Raw genomic sequence first — 19506 nt, 5'->3', positions numbered from 1 at the left:
ACATGATGGCTCACAACCATCCGTAACAAGACCTGACTCCTTCTTCTGGAGTGTCTGAAGACAGCTACAGTGTACTTACATNTAATAAATAAATAAATCTTAAAAAAAAAAAAAAAGAAAAGACAACAGATGAACTGGCCCGCTATTTCCTGAAAGGGAAATATCCACTTTATTTTTGGGAGTAAGATGAGGAAGCATTCTTTTTTTTTTTTTTTTTTTTTTGGTTTTTCGAGACAGGGTTTCTCTGTGTAGCCCTGGCTGTCCTGGAACTCACTCTGTAGACCAGGCTGGCCTCGAACTCAGAAATCCGCCTGCCTCTGCCTCCCAAGTGCTGGGATTAAAGGCATGTGCCACCACGCCCGGCGGAAGCATTCTTGATGCTAAGTCAAAAAATAAAAATTACCTGTATCTGTGGAGTAGACCCGGAAACTCTTATCCCAGAAGCCACAGACGAGAATGTAGCGGTTGTCGGAAGTGATGACGAAGCACTGGGAATGCACTTGGATGCTCTGGTCCAGGAGGTCTGTTACCTGCCTCCTGTGTGTCCCTGTGCCGCAGGCTGTGAGCACAGAGGGAGGAGAAGGAAAAAAAAAAAAACTACTAAGTACACATAACGGTGCTGCCACACTGTGAGTTGGGGGAGAGGAAGGAGGAGCGACCCTGAGGAACACTTAACACTATAATACGTAATACTATACACTTACAGTATGTGATTAATACTATACACTTACAGTATGTGATTAATACTATACACTTATAGCATTTGAAACGACAACTGGGGAATCTATGTAATGCTGGAAGAATGTAAGCTGTTATACTTAACATCTCAGTAACAATGCTTTACTTAGAGAAAAATTAGAATACTACCATTTTAAAAGCTACATACAACCCACACAACATGCTTTCTAGCTCTTGGGCAGGACAAGTAGATTACAGCCTCTAGATCCCATCACAGTTGGGGTTGTTTCTGACAATCTCATTATGTCTATTGTCACAAGGATAGATTCATGTTGTGGCAATCTATTACCTTTAACATTTTGTCACAGGAAGAGATAGATATTAGGATTTAAGTGTCATGTATTTGAAATACTGTAGCATCTTGTACTACTTTGACTTTTACGGGTCTTCTATTTGACTGGAAGGGAACTCCTATTTCCCCTGTTTACAGCTGCACTCACATGTAAGCAAAAGCAAGAATGAGGGTTTATTCAAGATCCTTGTAAGCGAAGTCAAAGCACAGCACACTGCCGCGTTCTTAGGCTTGACTTAAGTGACAGGATGAGACAGCCTGCCAGCATGCTCCAAACGCTGGGGTTCCTGAGACAGGGCTGTCTCAGGGCTCAGGACAGGCATGTAGTGAACCACACAATGGAGAGAGCATGGATCTGCCACTGTCGGAACCATTTCCCTGAGATGCTTGCTTGATTTTCTCCTTCCCTTCCTCCCCTCTGCACTTCTCTCCCTTCCCCTCCCTTCCATCCTTCCTTTCTTTTTTAAAAAAAATATTATGAGGCCAACGGAACAGAACCTTTGTTCTTTAGTGACTTTCCATTACAAATAAGGGTTTTTACACCATGAAAGCAGCTTGATCGCTCCAGAAAATGAATGGAATGGTCAAAGCAGATTCTTGTGTCTAGTTACTAAGTTCTTTATACCAATTTTCAGTTTTTTAAGGGAAGAAATTATACTGAGAAAAATTCAGACATACCTATTTTTTAGTCAATATATATAATATCTAAATAATGTGGTGGTTTAATATAAGGCCTCTCAAAGTAAATATACAAACAAGAAGGCAAAGCATTTAGAATACTCTCAGGGCTGTGCTGAGAACCACTGATGCCTGAACTATCCTGAACATAAAAAGAACATACCCCACCTGTGTGTTTACAGACAGAGTCCTGCTAATGTCTGTTAGCACAACGTACCCATTTAAAACCAGCAGGTAACGGAATGTGCTTTGGGAGGCTAATGGGGTAGGAAGTAGCAGCAACAGTAAAATGGGAAGACTTCCAGGTGGGGATCAGTTTTCTTCTCACACAAAGGAAGTTGCTGGCAGATGGGGGACAGTGAACCACACACAGAGAAAATGTCCTACTTCAGAGAGACTGTGAGGTACAGATAGTCCAAGACACCTAGGAAAACCACGTGTGTGGTGCTTCCTACACATTACTGCCACAGTTTACATATGCAGAACATTTCCAAATGTCTCTTGCCAGTATTTATATGACTTTTGCTCTTGGACTATTAATTCTCACTAATGTGAGGAGAGGCTGGACATGCACATAATTTTGAGTTAAGGAATCTCAGCACCGGTGAGTAAAGACTGATGTCCCTTCAGCATCTGAATGAACTAGTTTTTGTTTGCCTTGGACTTGGGGTTTTGAGAAAAGGTCTCACTCTGTTTAGGGGTGCCCTGAACTGGGGGACATCCTGCCTCTATCTCCTGAGTGCTGAAACTACAGGTGTGTACTGCTCACTCAGCAGACAAACTCCTTTCTAAGTGAATTGTTACTTCAAGTTTAACACTGACAACTTCCTCACTCAGCCACCTGTCCATCCATCTATTTGTCAGTCCATTTGTCCATCCCTTTATCTGTCTATCCTATCCACTTTATATTATTCCACTATTTTTGTTTGCAAACTTACTTTGTGATTCAATCCTGTACTATTTATATTCAATAAAAATTGGTATATTTGATTAGATATGCAGCATCTAAACTAGGGCATGACTACCTTTGGGAGTCTGAGATTCCCCATGGGATATAGGCACAGATGGTTTTATGGGAATCAATTTCTTGTTCCCCAACTTCCATATATATTCTCTTGTCTCAAACTGATTTGCCTGAGAATTCTCCTGTGAGTTTTCCTTTCTTATTCCTTCTTTTACTTTACATGAAACCTCGTGACATACCCTTCCATGCATAAACTTACTATGGTTCTTCTGGGGGTTAAAATCTCTCAGGAGCCTCAGGAACAATGGACACTATTGATGACACTAGAGAGTGAGTGCCTAGGGGTCATTATTTGGTAGGTCAGATGGCATCAAGAGACTGAAATGGGGAGCTCACCGCACTGCGAATTAACAAATCATTAAAAATAAGTTTCAACAACACTGTTAAAGTGAAAGAAAACCTAACTTTAGACAATAAGGTACTTCTTAATAGCTTACTATATGAATTTTGGTATATGGCACTATTAATACATTTCCCTTTCCCATCTACTTCCTTACATAACATTTCTCAGCTATAAACCAAAAGAATAGGAATGGATCTTCTGGACAAATCTTAGAACATCAATACATGAGATATCAGAAGGGGAAACACCCATCTAGTTGACTGAAGACTTATTTTCTGTAAGGGCTTCTTTTATATTTCCTATACTTAAAAAATATTGTTAGATATTATCACAGGGCTGGGATGCACTTCAGTGGAGGAACCTGTGCTCGTTTTCCATGCCACACTAAAAGGTCAATATTATAATTAATTACAAGTATAAGCCTTGTAAGAACGTGGGAGTGGCAGCACACACCTAGGATCCTGGCACTTAGGAGGCTGACACAGGATGACCTGGAATTCAAGGCCAGTTTGGGCTATATAATTCACTCTAGCTTAATCTAGGCTATAGAGTGAGACTTAACACAAAATCCAAGAGGAATAAAAACTTTAAAGATTAGTTAGTATCATCAATTTAAGATTTTAATTTTAATTTTGGTATGTCACATTTTTATGTATTTCTATTTTTTTATGAAGTAAAAAAATCTAAGCCTTGAGTGCATAGAAAAAATTAAGTTTATAAACACATGTTTAACTTTCCATACACATATTCATGGCTGAAACATGTAATAGAATAATCAAGTTTTAAAAGTTAAGAGGATACTATATGGAGAAAATAGGTTATAAATCCAAAGTGAAAAAAGAATTTGATGAAATTTCCAACTGTTGAGGGTTTTCATATGCATTTTTAAAAATAAAAACGTTGAATATCAGTTCATTTTTATATTTTTGATTCCACTGGATATATTACAAATGTTTTATACATTATAAATGTTTTTTTAATATGCTAGAAATTTTAAGTATCTGGACTTATGAGAAAACCTTGTATGTGTTAGTTTTATGGTTAATGAGAAGGAAGCTGGGGTTGTGCTCAGTTGGTAGGCTCCTTGCCTAGTATGCACGAAGCCCTGGGATTGATCTTGGCTGGTGGTGCACAGTTAGGAGATTGCAGCATTTAGAAACTGGAAGCAAAAGGATCAGAAGTTCAGGGTCATCCTGGGCCATATAGTGAACTCCAGGCCACCATGGGCTACATAAGATGGTTACTTTAGTGGAGGAGGGGCAATCTGGTGGCCAGTGATCTGGAAGCTCCCATGGTGAAGCATTTCCTACAGGCTGAATCTGATCCATGGCATCTTTATCTATGAAGCTCTACTGGAAAGCAGCCACACTCTTTTGTCTATACATTGTTCATGGTGGCGTATGTACTGCAAAGAAAGAGTTAAATAATTGTGTCTGAAACCTTAAGATGCACAAAGCCTGGAATATTTAGTATTTGGCCTTTTACCAAGCAACTTTGTCCACACTGGCTGAATTCGCTTAATTATATTACAGGATATTCATTGCCATGCTTTAAAGCAAACAGTGGAGAGTGCTTTCCATGTCTTAGCAAATGGGCTTTATTTTCCTGATTTTTAAAACTATGCAGTGAGCATTTAGCTTGGTTACTTTTAACAAGTAAGCAAACAGTATCTTTTCAAAGCAAAATGGAATTAAGAGGCCAAAATGAAATTCAGAGTAGTATTTATTAGGGAAAATATTAATGAATTAGTTTTGAATTGAAGGTTTTGTTCATGCATGCTATAGTAGAAAGCCATCTAGTGAATGACAACCATTTAGTTTTCTACTTTGGCAAAGGCTGTAATGAAAGAGGGTAACATTAAAATAATAAATCTGCTCTTTCATATGAAAATTTTATATGTAAAACAGGAACATTCTAACAAATTTATTTGTTCAGGGTAAATTTGCCAAAATTACAGGCCAGATATTCATGCTGGTTGCTTACCCCCATGGTAAGGCAATTAAGTTTTTCTTTTTCTTTTTTCTTTTTAGTTTTAAAAGTTATCAAGGCTTAACCTTTTTGGTAACACCACATTTGAAATCCCAATGCATACGACTGACAAATGCTAACTAGACACTTCAGCTGACTCAAAACCATAACAGCAATTAAAATGTTCAAGTCCTCTGCTGCAGATGCGCTCCTCGCTCCCAGTGGCTCTGTCTAGATTCCTCCCTATTTTTTTTTTTTTTTTCTTTCTTCTCCCTCAACAAATTTAACCTCCAATGGCAATTTATTGGCTGCAGGACTCTAGGAAAATGAATACAAATATCTTAACACTACCATTGGCTGGGTAATATATTTCAACTTGGAAACTGCTCTGCGATTGCACATTAATCCCCTCTGACTGAACAGAGCCCAGGAAGAAAGGATTGATCTCCTCTAACGATGAGACCCTGGCATTATAGTTTTATTTCTCACAACACAGTGCTGCTAAGAATTCCACTGTTATTATGAAAATTTCCCCAGCAAAGAAGCTCCATCACATTACATTTGCACCAATTCATCATAACGCACCTCGCTCCTGCTCATCAACAAGTCTGAGTGATGAAAAGATCCAATATTATCCTGACAGTACTTCATGCGCATTCTCAATCACACATTATTACAGCATCCATATTAATTTTCAGTGACACGCGTCCTAGGCCTGTTCAAATTAGGCAAACCAACGAGGGGGAGTTGATGAAATACCAGCAGAGCCACAGCTCATTGCATTCCAATTTGCATGCAAATGGTTTATCAGGAAAATTCCATTCCCAGCAACCAGCAAGTGAAAAACAACTGTAATCTACACTTCAGGGCCACCATACAGAGCTTAATGAATCGCAAAGAGAGAAAGAAGTGACAGACCTATGAGAGGATCGATTTCCACTGGCAGCTGGTATGGCTGGTCTTGTACAGCACCTTGGTGAGCTGGAATTCACAAAAGAAAAAAAAGGCATTATTTTTCATATACTTAACTACAAAAATGCACAAGCCAACCTTATGTAGAATTGTTCCCAAACTCCAAATCTCTCATGCAATTTTGTGGAATTTAAAGAATAAAAATCCAGGTGCTTTTATGGCTAGCTTATTAAACATTTATTTTAGATTAGTGCTGTTCTGAACATGTGCCATTGCGGTGGCTCCGGTCCTAGGCCATAAGCTATAGCAGATGCTTGACTGGCAGCCTCTGATGCTGCAACAAAACAAAATTAAGTGGTAAAGCGTGCTGAAAACAAAATGTGACAACCATCTGCTGACTGTAGCAAATACTATTTTTTCGTTACTTCTTAAAAAGGCAGTTTTGAATGCTGCAGCACAGAGGACCCACAAAACTGTCAATTTATGATGGAGAAAGAGAAAGCTCTAAGTCAGGGGACATTTAGTGTTTCATCCATCACTAAAAATCAATCAACTGAAGTTTGAATAAAAATAAAGAAAGGTATCTGCAGATAAATGTTTTAGTTAAATGCATTTGACCGAAATATTTTCTTAAAGACTGGAGTGAGGGTTTTTACAAAGTTTTATTAATATTTAATATTTCCATGGTTTTGATTTAAAAATACCCGGAGAAGCGAATGAGTTAGGAAAATCAATCCATACTAAGAATAGCTTGTTCCATTCTGAAAATGGTTTTATAGATGCAAGCATAGTTACACTGTAATTGAAAGAGGTTTTGTAAGCTATTTCTCTGGAAGAGGTAGAAAGACTTTAGAGGAAATGCCACTGGCTTGCTCTGCAACTGATGGCTTTGTACACCCTAAGATAGAGTGTTGGACAGGTGACTGTTCCAGATTCATAGTTCTGATCACTAAATTTCTGAATTCTTTTCCTTAATGACTGCCCTTCACTCTGGGTGCACAATGTTGACAGCATGGCTTGGATGGGTCCCCAGGCCCTGCTCAGTACTGTTAGGTATCAGGAAGTTTTCTGGCTGTTGTTGATGGTTGAAAATAAAATACTGTGCATTTTATAAGTTCATTGGATTACTTTAAAACTTATTAGGGTATATTTTCTCGAGTTATTAAATGTCAACTTTTCAAGGATGCTTGGCAAGCTTTAATATTAATAAAATGCTAGTGAGACCAATACTGGCAGTAAAAATTCTGTGTCTCGCCCTGCTGATTTACTATCTTTGCTGATAAAGAAATTACAGTCTCACAGAGAATGTTTGGGAAAATACACCCAGCAGAGTCACTGACTTCCAGCTACACCAGTGTCATTCAGGATGCTTCTCTGCTCTGAGACCTAAGAGCATAGACACATTAAAGTCAGGTGTTGGAGAATGGAGTGTAAGGAGGTTATCCAGCCTCCAGTCTTATGTTTTATGGTTAATGTTTTATGGTTCTGCCATCAGGGGCAAGTCCTGTAGCTCCTGTGCTTCAGCTTCCTGCTCTACCATACAGGCTAGATGGCATATATTGGACCATATACATGTGTCATTATCTGCCATTCTATCTACAAAAGGAACAACTGAATATGGCTCAACCTACACACTTCAGTTGTTGAGGGACTGAGTCTGTATACTCCTTAAGATGATCAGGAGGTTCTTCAATGACCTTTTAATGGGAGGAGAGAATAAAATTTTTGTCTTGTTTTGTTTTGAGTGCTTGGGATTGAATCCAAGACTTCGATTATGTTACACTACTTAGCAAGTCCATGACAGAAAGTATTTATTTTGTAAGTCAGGACACAAATATTACTTGAAGAAAAAACAATGCCAACCTAATGAACAGGTTATGAAAACCCTAGGTCCTCAGAAGAAAACAGAATCTGAAATTTAAGAAAAACTGATGGAATCTGAATTTGACATTCCCCAAGAAGAACTGCTATAGATTTCTGTTTTAAATCAAGACAGGTACAAGGATTATGTGATAGCATGAAAAATCAGGGTTCCATAAACAGATCTGACATGAGGCACAGGCATAATGGAATTATGCTTAGAATTTTTAGATGGAAATGTAGCTTAGATCTGGATATCACATTCTAGAAGAACAGTTTCGTGTGGGGAATGATCATGGTATCATTCTCTGTAGTTGTCTGTGGTGAGTTGTGTCCCACTGTGAAGGCAGTATATATGTGAGGGACAGGAACACACAGTGCTAATGAAACACACATGGGGCAATGCGAGCTCCCTGAAGATGGCACAGGCAAAGGCTGCAGAGCCATGCTGGCCCCTTGCTAGGAACAGAAGGACATGAATGAGTGGGACTTAGTGGCACAACCAGGCACTAGATTACTTCGAGTATTTACAGAAAAAGTGGATTGGGGAAAGAAAACTCTTGCCTACTGTGTATTGAGGGAAGTACGTTAGTTAGAAGCATGGCTAGCCCAAAAGGGAACTGCCAGAATCTTAGTCCTCAGGGCTAAGGCATAGTCTTGGAAGTGGGTGTTCTCAGTTCCTTAATGTTCCTAGGCTTTCCAAGAGTTGAAAGGTCTGTCTCTCCACCGGGCTGCTGTCACTCAGTTGAGACTGAGTTCTCAGAGCTGTTTCACACGGTCACCTAGTAGAAGCATCACTTGGGGCTGTCTTGGTGTCAGGAACACTGGAACATTTGTAAAACTCCTGGGCAACTTCACACAGAGTAGGAAAATCCTCTAGTATGTCCACCAGCAGCTCTTCTTATGAGTAGAATTGGAGAAATGAACAATTACATTTCTTAAAATGTTCATTCCCAAATATAAGCATGTCTCTTGAAGAAATAGGGACAAAAGATCTAATAATAGAAGCATTAAGGAACTGTTTCAATCTTCCTGTTTTCACTTTTCAGAAATCTGTTCTCTAATCAAATACTGGCATTTCTATACACAGTGTATCATTTCCATTGGCCATGAAAATGGCTATGTTTAATCAATTTTGATGCCAATTACAGGTTCTTTTTGAAAGATTTCTTATTGAGTTTAGTCAATATACCAGGTTTTTGTTTGAATGTCTTTTGTTTCACTTCAAAAATCTCTTACATTTGATTTGGTGAGGCTCTTATTCAATAATGTGCCATTGCAACCACTTCAGGTTCAGGTGCTTTATATAAGCTTTGTAGATTTAATGATGAGCAGAACTCCAAACCATTTCTACCTATATCATTAGCTTTTTTTTGGGGGGGGGGGAGGCAATTATCTTTAGGATTTACACAAATTTTTCCAACTTCTTAACACCATTTTAAAAATTATGGTGGGCTCAGTAGTTAAGGGCACTGGCTGCTCTTACAAAGGACTCGGGTCCTATTCCCAATATCCACATGGACACTCATAACTGTCTATAATTTCCAGTCCTAGGGGATCTTTCACCATTTTGGCTTCCATAAACACTGCACACATAAGGTGCATAGATGTGCATACAGGTAAAACACCCACCATACACACACAAAAATACATTTTAAAGGTGTTTTTAAAAATTATAGTGGAAAACCAATTCAGGTCCTAATATTCCTGCTCCAATAATGAATTCACTGAGGTGTAGTCAGAACACTTGAACAATCGCTGTGAGGGGGAATGAAGAAACACCCTAGGCTCAGTGTCTTTACTGGTGAATTCACTAGAGGGATACTGCAGATGAATGCTGATTCCTCTTCCAACTGAGATGGAGATTCTAGTGGCTATTTGATTCATGAACTCTAATGCCAACTTGGATGGTTTTAGATCCTAATGGTTATTTCAATTAAACATGGCTATTTAGCACTTAGTGGAAGAAGACAGTACTAACAGGTATACAGTATTTGTACTGTATCCTATATATGCTCCACAATAAATTCTACCATGCCATGCATAAAAGGGTAAGGTTGGGGGTGGAGATTTAACTAGTAGAACAGCATTTGCTGTATGACACCTTAAGTTCAATCATCAGAGCTGCAAAAGAGCAAGAAGAAAGTAGAATTTCTCGTAGATACTAGATGAAACAAAGGTTTCATCAGATGTAATACAAATGAATGATTTGGGAAGGGGGTATCTGCTAAAGACAGTATTTATTGCCAAGGACTAAACACAAGCCATCAGATGCTAAAAGTGGCTTATGTGCTAACATTTACACTGAATGCCTCAGGTAGGATGTCTTTAAGCCTTTAAACTATTCGCCATTTTGACCGAGACGAATGTTTAAAAGTCTAGGTGTTTCTTACTCACCAGGAAGGCTGTGCCACTTGTTCACAGCAAAGAGTCTGTTAGCAGTGACAGTGATGACAGCAGGCATTGCCAGGCCTGGCTGGGTGTTGGCTGCAACGTGGGTGACTGGAGAGTTCGAAGGGAACTTTAGGACCATGATGACATCTTGCTGGGCCTGGTCTGTGAACATCAATGGACTCTGCAGGAGGAGATACTGTTGAGTGGACAGACAAGACCCAAGTAAACAAGGAGACACAGGAAGACAGAGAGGAGATGGGAGAAGAAGAGGAAGATCATGTTAAAATAGCTGCAAGTCAATGTGTGCTGTTCAGACAGTTTTGCTTGGCTGTGCTCATGATTGGCTGGCTTTGCCCATGGCACATGGCATTAGCCATAGTCTTCCCCACAGCACTAGGGATTGAACCTTGAGCCTCCAACATCCTAAGCAAGTGCTCTACCACTGACCTACATTCCCAGCTCATGGGGAAGTCCTGTGACTGAACTAGGATGCACTAACCAACAGCCTACAAACTTTATTGGCTCCCTTCCCTTGCCTACTGACTTCCAACTCTACAAGATGGTGTGACTTAGATTCAGAGTATTGGGGGATGCATTAATCCATTCCAGTTGTGTCACCTAGTAATGTTGTCATTGTAATACAAAAATAAAAACAGAAAGAATGAAGATAGGCAAAAGGCATAAGGCAAGCTAAGGTAATTTCCAAAGATAATCAAAAGGTAGCCTTGAGTAGCATGTAGATTTTGACTACTAAGATATGATTAAAACAAATATATTTTGAAAAACAAGGAAGCATGCCCTTATTATTATGGTGGAGAATTTATGCATGTAATATATAAACTTAATTATAAAGTTATTTCAAAGCAATGAAAATGTTGCTTGTAAAAACAATATTATTTATATAGTCCATCAAGCCATAAGCAGGGATAAAAAGAAGTACCCCAGTGCCCCTTTTCCCTTTCAGTTACAAACAACAAAATAGCCCTTAAAGCTCAAGACATTTTTGACCTGTACTTAGAAAGTCAGAAACAAACAAAAAAAATTATGCAAAATACTCTTTTAATAACCAGCAACAAAATAAATCTTAAATATTACTAGGGATTTGGATTGTTCCTACAACCCATATGTCATAACCTAAGACATATAAAACACTACTCTAATTTATTGGCTTTATTTGTCCTTTGTGGTCCTCAGCCATCACGCAGTAATTGCACTGTGCGTTCTCAGCAATTCTCTCCTACCATGTCTATTTTCTAATAGCTGATTAGTATCATTCAAAATTGAAACACTTTGATGAAATGCTGCTGGCTGCCTTCCTACCATCATATTTCAAAACACCAGGTATATGTAAATGTTGAGGCACATATATTTAACACATTTATTCAGAACTGCTAATAAAAAATTAAATACATTTGCATTTTTATTATCAGTCCTTTTAAAAAAGTTATTAAGAGTACTTAGAAAAACATATTGCACTAAGATTTCCTATTTGCACTCTTTGCATAAAGGTGTAAATAAAGGCAGCTAATAAGCTACCCAGACACCCTTCTGAGCAAGTGGCTAAAAGCCAATCAATATTATGAGTTAATCCTCCCTGGGTGCTCATTCAATTAAAGGTGTCAGTAATGCCTCATCTGATGTGGCCTCAATTAAATCCAACTATCTGATGGTGTGAAAACACAGGGGGATACAGCAACAGCAGCAAAAACAGACAAATAGGCAGCCTTCGCGTGCCTGCTAATTACTACACCTGGTGTATATTATGGTTCCCGCACTTATCGCAGCACGAGGGGCTTTAATTTCTGCTATATTCATATGTGTGTATGCTGGGGTGCAGTTGGTTGGGAACTCCTGAATGTTAGTAAAAACAATCAATAAAAAGTGGGCTCTTAATTCTAAAAACTCTTGGTATCAGTAATTTTTCACACACAGGTCTTTCTGTGGCTTTTATGAAATCAGAATGGGAAGATGAGAAGTGAAGAGACTGGCAATTCCTGTGAGCATGCTCTCTGAAACCTGACAGAAGGAGAGGAGCACCTGCCAGCGTCCCAGGCCTTATTCTCAACTATAGTGTTTAAAAAGAATATTAACTAGAGTCGATTTATAAACTCAGAGAAAATCAGAATACAACATAATTTTAAAGTCTCCCTGAAAGGAAGTTCCTACATTTTTCTGATATGAGCTGCCCATACTGTAAATATTATTAGGCTTAAATTGAGTAGCTTTAAAAAGCCTTAACAAGCACGAAAAACAAACAAAAACTAAAAGAAAACCACAAAAACCCACCACCAACACCAAAAAAGTCAAAAAACAAAACCCAATCCAATGTGTGGGAAGCACATTGCCTTTACATGAAGCTTAGAGCCAGCTCTTGGCCACGTGGTAAGGACAAGCCACTTTCCACAGCAAGCAGCAGACAACTTCTATAAGTGACCACTGCTGCCTTAGAACCAAATGCCCCCCACCCCTAGTCAGTTTCTCAGAAGGAACTCTGGGAAGGGAAGCACACTCCACCATACTGGGCTGTGCCAATGGCAGCAGCTGCTTAATATAAGCTGAGAACTGGTAAAACTCGGATGAGAGAAACAAACTCTTATTAATCCTGGGAGCTTCTGCCAGCCAGTCTGAGAAAACATGGGAAGCAGCTAGCCAAATCCCATTTAGCCTCCCCAGATTAATGGTATGCTTGCTGAAAACTGTGGTTTCTTTTTAATGTGCCTTTCTTTGCTACCCACTTGTGTAGCAGATTAAAATAGGACTTGTACAGGTCTGAAAAGGAGTTTAGATATTCAGAAAATAAAGATAATAATAATGGCCTTCTATCCTGCAGGTCTGCCTCCAGGAGCCAATAATCTTTTGCCAGGAGGAAGAAATGGTACATGGGCACAGGAGCCATGGCCATGCAGTTTCCCTGGATCAAGTTAGCGGAGCAGTGGAAGGACTTGTATCAAGCATCTCCCAGCAGCCTGAGTCCCATCCACAAGCTATTGCCAAGCTAGCTCACATGTCCACATGGGACTCATGCCTCCTGTGCTTATGGCACTATCTTTCATCGTTCACTCTTCATGTTTTCTTCTACCCACTAGTCACCCTTGATGTTCGTGTAAATCTGATTTCACTGGTTTAATAACACTACAGAAATGATGATACAATTTTTTTAAAAAAGGTTGTAGTTTATTATGGCCAATTCATGTTACTATAGAATAAAAGGGAAAACCCTGGAGGAAGAAAAAGTGTTAACAGGAAAGAAAGAAATAAAGACACAGAAACAAAGGAGGAGAGAGAAAAGGATCAGAGGCCAGACATCAGGGCACAATCCCTGTCTCCGGCCCTCTTGGCTGCTTGTCTTTTCTTCCTACCATCTGTCACAATGCTGTCATTCTATGCTACAGCATGGAATTTGGATTTATCGTAAGTTGTACATAAGATTAATACATATAGACGTTATAGTCTCTATTCTAAATCTAGAACAGCAATGAGTACACCATTTTATGAGGGGCAATGCAAGAAAAAAATACTATCAGTTTTTAAAACTGTTTTCATCATATGAATCAGTTTGTTGTTTTGTCAAAAATCTCTACCCCTCTACCCCCAAAGAAGACTACTCAGAAACTAAAGGCAGACTAGTCCTGAGTCTAGGCTGGCCTTGGCTTGTGTTGACCAGTACTGTTGGCATATATGATATATAAGTTGTAAGAAGCCCCACCAGCTCTGTCCTTGGTCACCATGGGGTGGCCTGCTGGATCTTAAGGGTGAAAGTCCACACGGAAGGAGGAGTCTTGTCATCTCAGACCCTCTCACTGCTGCCTTGGTGAACCCATAGGGAAAGAGTGTAAGAGTGCTGGTCAACCCCCAGAATCATGAGAAGCCAGGTTTGTGCATGCCAAATGACCATTCATTCCTTTTCCTCCAGGTCTGACCCTTAGTGAGCCTATATATCAGGATAAGTCTACAATTCTGAAGCTAGACAGTACAGTGGGATGCTAAGAATAAACACAACAGAAAAATAAACCAAGAAACTCACAGGATCAAATTAGAAAAAAAAAAAAAAGGCTTTGGTTTTATGCATGGAGTCCGTTATTCTACAGTGAAGAGACATGACAACTGTGGTCCTTTGAGCCTTGCAACAGAAACCACGAGCTGATGAAATATGAGCGCCCGAGCTAAGTTTATTTTCTCATGACCTGGGGAGAATGTGCCAGATATGGTAGAGAACCTCATGCACGGTGATAGACTGGCATGGAGAGCGAGAGAGCTGAAGAAGAGGCCAGAGGAAAGCACTCACCGCCTGCATGGCCGACCCTCGGGGCGGGTGGGGCTCTATGAGCAGTTGCGAAGGTGTCTGTCCGAAACTTCGGATCTGAGCTTCCACAGCCTGTAAGGAGCACAGACGAGTCTGAGGGTTAAGAGTTGCTAATTACTGGCAGGACAGTGACTGTCATCCAAAATATCACTTCATACTTGTTGCTAGTTTCATGTTGAAAGTCAACCCATGTTTCTACAGGGTTCCTAGGCACCTGGCCAGTGTGCCCTGGGTGAGGTCATCCTACAATACTGTGAAAGTTTCTACAAAACTAGTGTCTTTCTCATCTTGCTCAGTGACATGAAGCAGAAAGAAGTCATTACAATAAGAAAGCATCCTTTTTGCTTCATTATTGTCTTCTTGCTTTTCATTGTTTGCTTGTATCATCTGGATGGAAGACTGCTCCTTTAGAGGTAGCTAGAAAACTGGCTGCTTTGATTCTAGTCTCCATTTTCATCCTAAGAAGTAGAAAGGAGGGTGAAAAAAAAGCAACAACAAAACAACAACACAATACAGCACCTATGAAAATGGCCTGACACTGCATTACGTTTGCCACAGAAAGATCATTATTTTTGGTAGTCTCTTTGAACCTCAGGGGCTAAATACCAAAGTAAAAAAGCCTTATGCTAGGTCCCAGCATGAGACAGTGCAGCCAGACCAACTAAGCAGAACAGCATGTGTGCATGCCCTTTTGGGAACGTGTGTGTGTGTGTGTGTGTGTGTGTGTGTGTGTGTGTGTGTGTGTGTGTTTTGCAAAACATAGCCTATGTTCTTGCTGTCTAGTTGGCAGCCCCTTCAGCATGGGAGAAGACCCCCGCACAGAGACATAGTTACTAGTGACTTTGTTGACTTGCTGATGTCTGTCTCCTCCTATGAAAAAAAATAGTAGCCATGAAAAAAGAGGTCCGGCATATTTTCCCTAGATCTCTAACCTGAGTGAATGGAAATGCTTAAGGACTTGTGATAACAAAGGAAGCCAGAATAGAATATACAGGGTCCTTGGATACCAGCAAAATAGTCCATTCAAGAATGAAAGATAGAGAAATCCCTCAAATCCATAAGAAAGTATATGTTCACCTTGTGAATACTACAACTATAAACCCTAAGAAAGTTGGTCTTCAGTTTTTGTATGCTCTATAGAACTTTCATGCTGTAAAACATTTAACAGATAATAAACAAGGAAATATAATTATCAAATACTAATTTTAAACTTTAATTTGCTGAGGAGAGCTATAATGGTCTTTACAAGGACCCAGAAGAAACAATGAAAGCAGTTATTTGTTGATGCACTCAGTGACCAGGAAGTGTAATCAATCTATCTATCTATCTATCTATCTATCTATCTATCTATCTATCTATCTATCTATCTATCTATCTGTTGTTTCATTATGTACATTTCTCCCTCCCTCCCTTTCTGCCTTCCTTCTGACAGGGTCTCACTAAGCAGTATAGGCTGGCCTTGAACTCCTGCTCCTCCTGCTTTAGCCTTCCAACTGTTGGAATCATGGGAATGCACCACACACAGCTGATGTTCTGCTTAAGTCTACTGTTTCTGCTCTATAAGAGTATATTCCTGGCATAGGAAGAAGAGTGAATATATTTGAAAAGTTGAATAATACTTTGAAACAAGCTTTCTCGTAACTGAAGACATGTTTTAAAACCTGCAGAGGATGAAACACTTGATAGCATCTCTATGAGAATAAGTGGGGAGGCAGAGCCAACACCAACAATGTTCAAATTCTCTACTCATAACATCCACCAACTATGTGATCCAACCTTAAGTTTCCTAACCTAAGTTTAAATGTTCTCACCTATAAACTAACAATAATAGGTTAAGTGATACATGTATAAAAACCAGGGCAAACTGTTTTGCAATATGGAGTCAACAAATAGGTCCTGGGGGCAACTAACAAATACTTAGGTAGAATTTACTTTCTCTGGAAACTTTCCTAACTCACTGATTTTGTTATAGCATTTATTTTTTAAATTGTAACATTATTGTGTTCATATTATAAGTAAGGAAACAGGAGAGAGAACTTAGGTATCTTGCTTAAGGTGATTAAATGGTGCAGTCAAAATTTGTACCTAAGCAGCCTCACTTTAGCGGACATAATGTAAGGCATTAGGGAAGAGGCTGCAGGTGAAAGGATAAGTAGACACTTTGTGAACTCTTTGTACTATGTCATCATCATTGTTCCAGTGGACAAAGTATATTAGATTCAGTAACAGGACAGCATAATGAGCCTAGGGTTGGTTTAGGTCCGGTGTGTTGACATTGACAGGACCTGGTCAACTACAAAGTTTACATTAAAAGCCATATAGTCAAGTGACAAAACCAAAACACCAGATTTCTTTTGGTCTGTGAGAGTAGTCGGAAAGTTGAGTTGAGCACCTTAATCCTGTAAAAGCTATGTGACAGAAACAGGGATGAGTGGGAGAATTACATCCTAAAAAATTATTAAGTTATAGAGACTGATGACTTTGAGCAATGAAGTAAGACAAAAAACTATCTCACTCTCTTTGTTATAGCTCACAGTTTCAGATAATACCAGAGCAATAAACAGAAGTAGGGGTTTCTGTTGCAAAGGTAGGTAGAGATTTTTGTCAAACTCATGGACTCTGTAGTCCAATATGCAAAAGGAAGTCCACACCTGGCTCTGAGATGAGAGATGGGAGGTACTTACTTAGGTGTCATTCACCCAGTTACCTGGTTTTGTTTTGTTGTTCTGTGTGTGTGTTCTTCCTCTCCCTACCCCCTCTCTGAAATCTTACATGAAACTCAATGTATAGAAAACTGTATTGGGGTGTGTGTGTGAGGCTCAGGGCTCTGGATCAGAGACTGAAACCACTCACTGGGTAAGCATCAAGAACACAAGAAGCATAAACAAAGGCACCCAGAGCCAAGCCTTAAGCTTAACCTTAAGCTCTTGGGAAACAAAAAAGTAGGACAGGTCTTCTCAAATGCAACATTAACCAAGAAACACTTTGTTATGATTGATCTTCAAACTGTATAGTCATATCCTGTGTCAGCCAACAAGTCTAGACTCTGCCTATCATTTTAAAATGCACCCGCCATTTTCATTCATCTTGCCCTGTAGTAGTCACCTGTGTTGGCCACAACTGTTTCTTCATTCTCTTTTGCAGCTTCATTGGTTTTACATTAGATCTGTTCTCCCTTTTACTCTGGGTCTTTTACTAACTTCATTCCTATGTACAAATTAATGTATTACTTCAAGACCACCTGTCTTAGAAATGATTTCTACTAGGTTTCAAATTTTACTGTTGTTTGAAACATCTTCAAATCCAAACCCAGTGGGTTGTTTGTGCACGTGTAGAGAGTGTTCATCCATGAATTGTTTGATGTATGCTATGTACAAATTTCATACCTAAAACAAAAATGCTAAGATCTGGAAATGTTAATTTTATTCTAGAATTCCTGTCAGTGATTATATGCCTCTGGTGATTGTTATGTTCAGAATCTCAGACGATTTGACATAAAATCAGCTGTAACATTCTCTCACTTTTCTGAATCCAAGACCCTATAATGTAAATCACTGGGTGTTGTGATGGTCTCTTTACTTTGTCCCTTCTATTCAGTTTCTTCCTTCAGTGTACTCTGCAGAACTGAGTCTTCCCAAACTCCTCTCTGTGTAACATTTCTGTGGCTAATGTCATCAGGGATCCCCAGTGCTTAACAAACAAAGGCCTAAAGGGTAGGCTTTCTTACTGCTTGCTCATTATGCTAATAACCACAACATCTACCTAATCTGGCCTTCCCAGAAGCATTAACATTTACAAAATGGATCTTCTGCTTCTTCAGTATATCAGGCAAGTCAGAATATCATGTATTTCTGTGATGCATAGCAGAGAGAACAATGCTTCATGCACAGTACTCATGTAACAAGAGGATTTGCTGAGTACAGTTATAGCAGGCTAGCCCAGGGACTAGACTGACTTGTCTTGGATTCCATTTGAACAAAACCAGGCTTGAGAAATAATTTCTAAAAAATTTTTTAAAAAGATTTATTTATTGTTTATGTGTTTGTATAAGTATATGTGGTGTGTGTGTGTGTGTGTGTGTGTCTGTACACATTTTCTCTCAGAGGTCAGATGGGGTTATAGGCTGCTGTGAGAACTGAACTCTAGTCTTTGGGAAGACCAACAAGTGCTTTTAAACATTGAGCTATCCCTCTAGCACTGAGGATTATTCTTGATGAGGGCAACACAGGAGCATGGTGGAAGATGAGCAGGAGCATGGTGGAAGATGAGGAGCACTGTGTGAGGAAGCATGTGTGCTACCATGGAGACCAACTGGGTGTCCCTGGACAGTGCTCTCACAGGTCATTGAGGTAGTAATTCTCATTCTAGCCCCCAAGCCCTTGAGGGCTTGATATGCTCCAGTGACATGATAATGCTCCAGTGGCTCACTACAGCAGAGACTGTGAAGGTACAGTTAGAAGTCATGGAGACATATTATGAGTGATCTGAAAAGGCCTCTTGGGTAAGTCTATTTACAGTTCTTTTTCACACTTCCATGCAGTCTTCTGAGTAGAGCAGTAGATAAGTAGGAAATGTGGGGGCTGTAACTAGAGCTGAAAGTCACAGGACAGATACAGATATTTAGATCTGCATGAAGTTCAATAACATGAGCTAGTAACAGGGTAGTTTAAAAATAGCAAACTCCTAACCTGTTTTAATGAACTCATCTTCAATTGCAGAGCTTTACTTTCAGTGATGTGTTGTTAAATTTGTTATGTAAACTTCTTATTTTGAAATGGGGTAATGAATCTCAATTTACCTGTTAACCAATTTCAATGACAATAACATCTTTTGGTCTGAGATAATCTCAAATGGAGTTAGTCTAGGTAATGAGCTTAACTCTGACTCACTGAAAAATAAGACAGTATTCTTTTTCTTTTTTTTTTCTTTATTTACATTTCAAATGCTATCCCGAAAGTTCCTTTTATTTTACTTCCCCCCCCCGCCCCCCCCTT

General features: G+C 39.4%; 1 protein-coding gene across 3 annotated transcripts in view; it reads right to left on the bottom strand.

The window, feature by feature from the left end:
* Positions 1 to 19506, bottom strand: part of Lrba (LPS responsive beige-like anchor protein) — a 537266-nt gene that overhangs the window by 30895 nt on the left and 486865 nt on the right. For 2 of the 3 annotated variants that reach the window (XM_029537235.1, XM_029537234.1), the window contains exons 49-52: positions 14495 to 14584; positions 10213 to 10405; positions 5962 to 6024; positions 404 to 559 (exon numbers count right to left, since the gene is read on the bottom strand). In XM_029537235.1, the coding sequence (XP_029393095.1) occupies positions 404 to 559; positions 5962 to 6024; positions 10213 to 10405; positions 14495 to 14584 (502 nt within the window). The remainder of the gene's footprint in view (positions 1 to 403; positions 560 to 5961; positions 6025 to 10212; positions 10406 to 14494; positions 14585 to 19506) is intronic. The other variant, XM_021195949.2, reaches the window with a different exon arrangement.

The sequence above is a fragment of the Mus pahari genome, chromosome 4, assembly GCF_900095145.1.
Source record: "Mus pahari chromosome 4, PAHARI_EIJ_v1.1, whole genome shotgun sequence".
Taxonomy (NCBI): Eukaryota; Metazoa; Chordata; class Mammalia; order Rodentia; family Muridae; genus Mus; species Mus pahari.
Note: the sequence above shows the minus strand (reverse complement) of the source record. Positions and strands in the feature narration are given on the sequence as shown.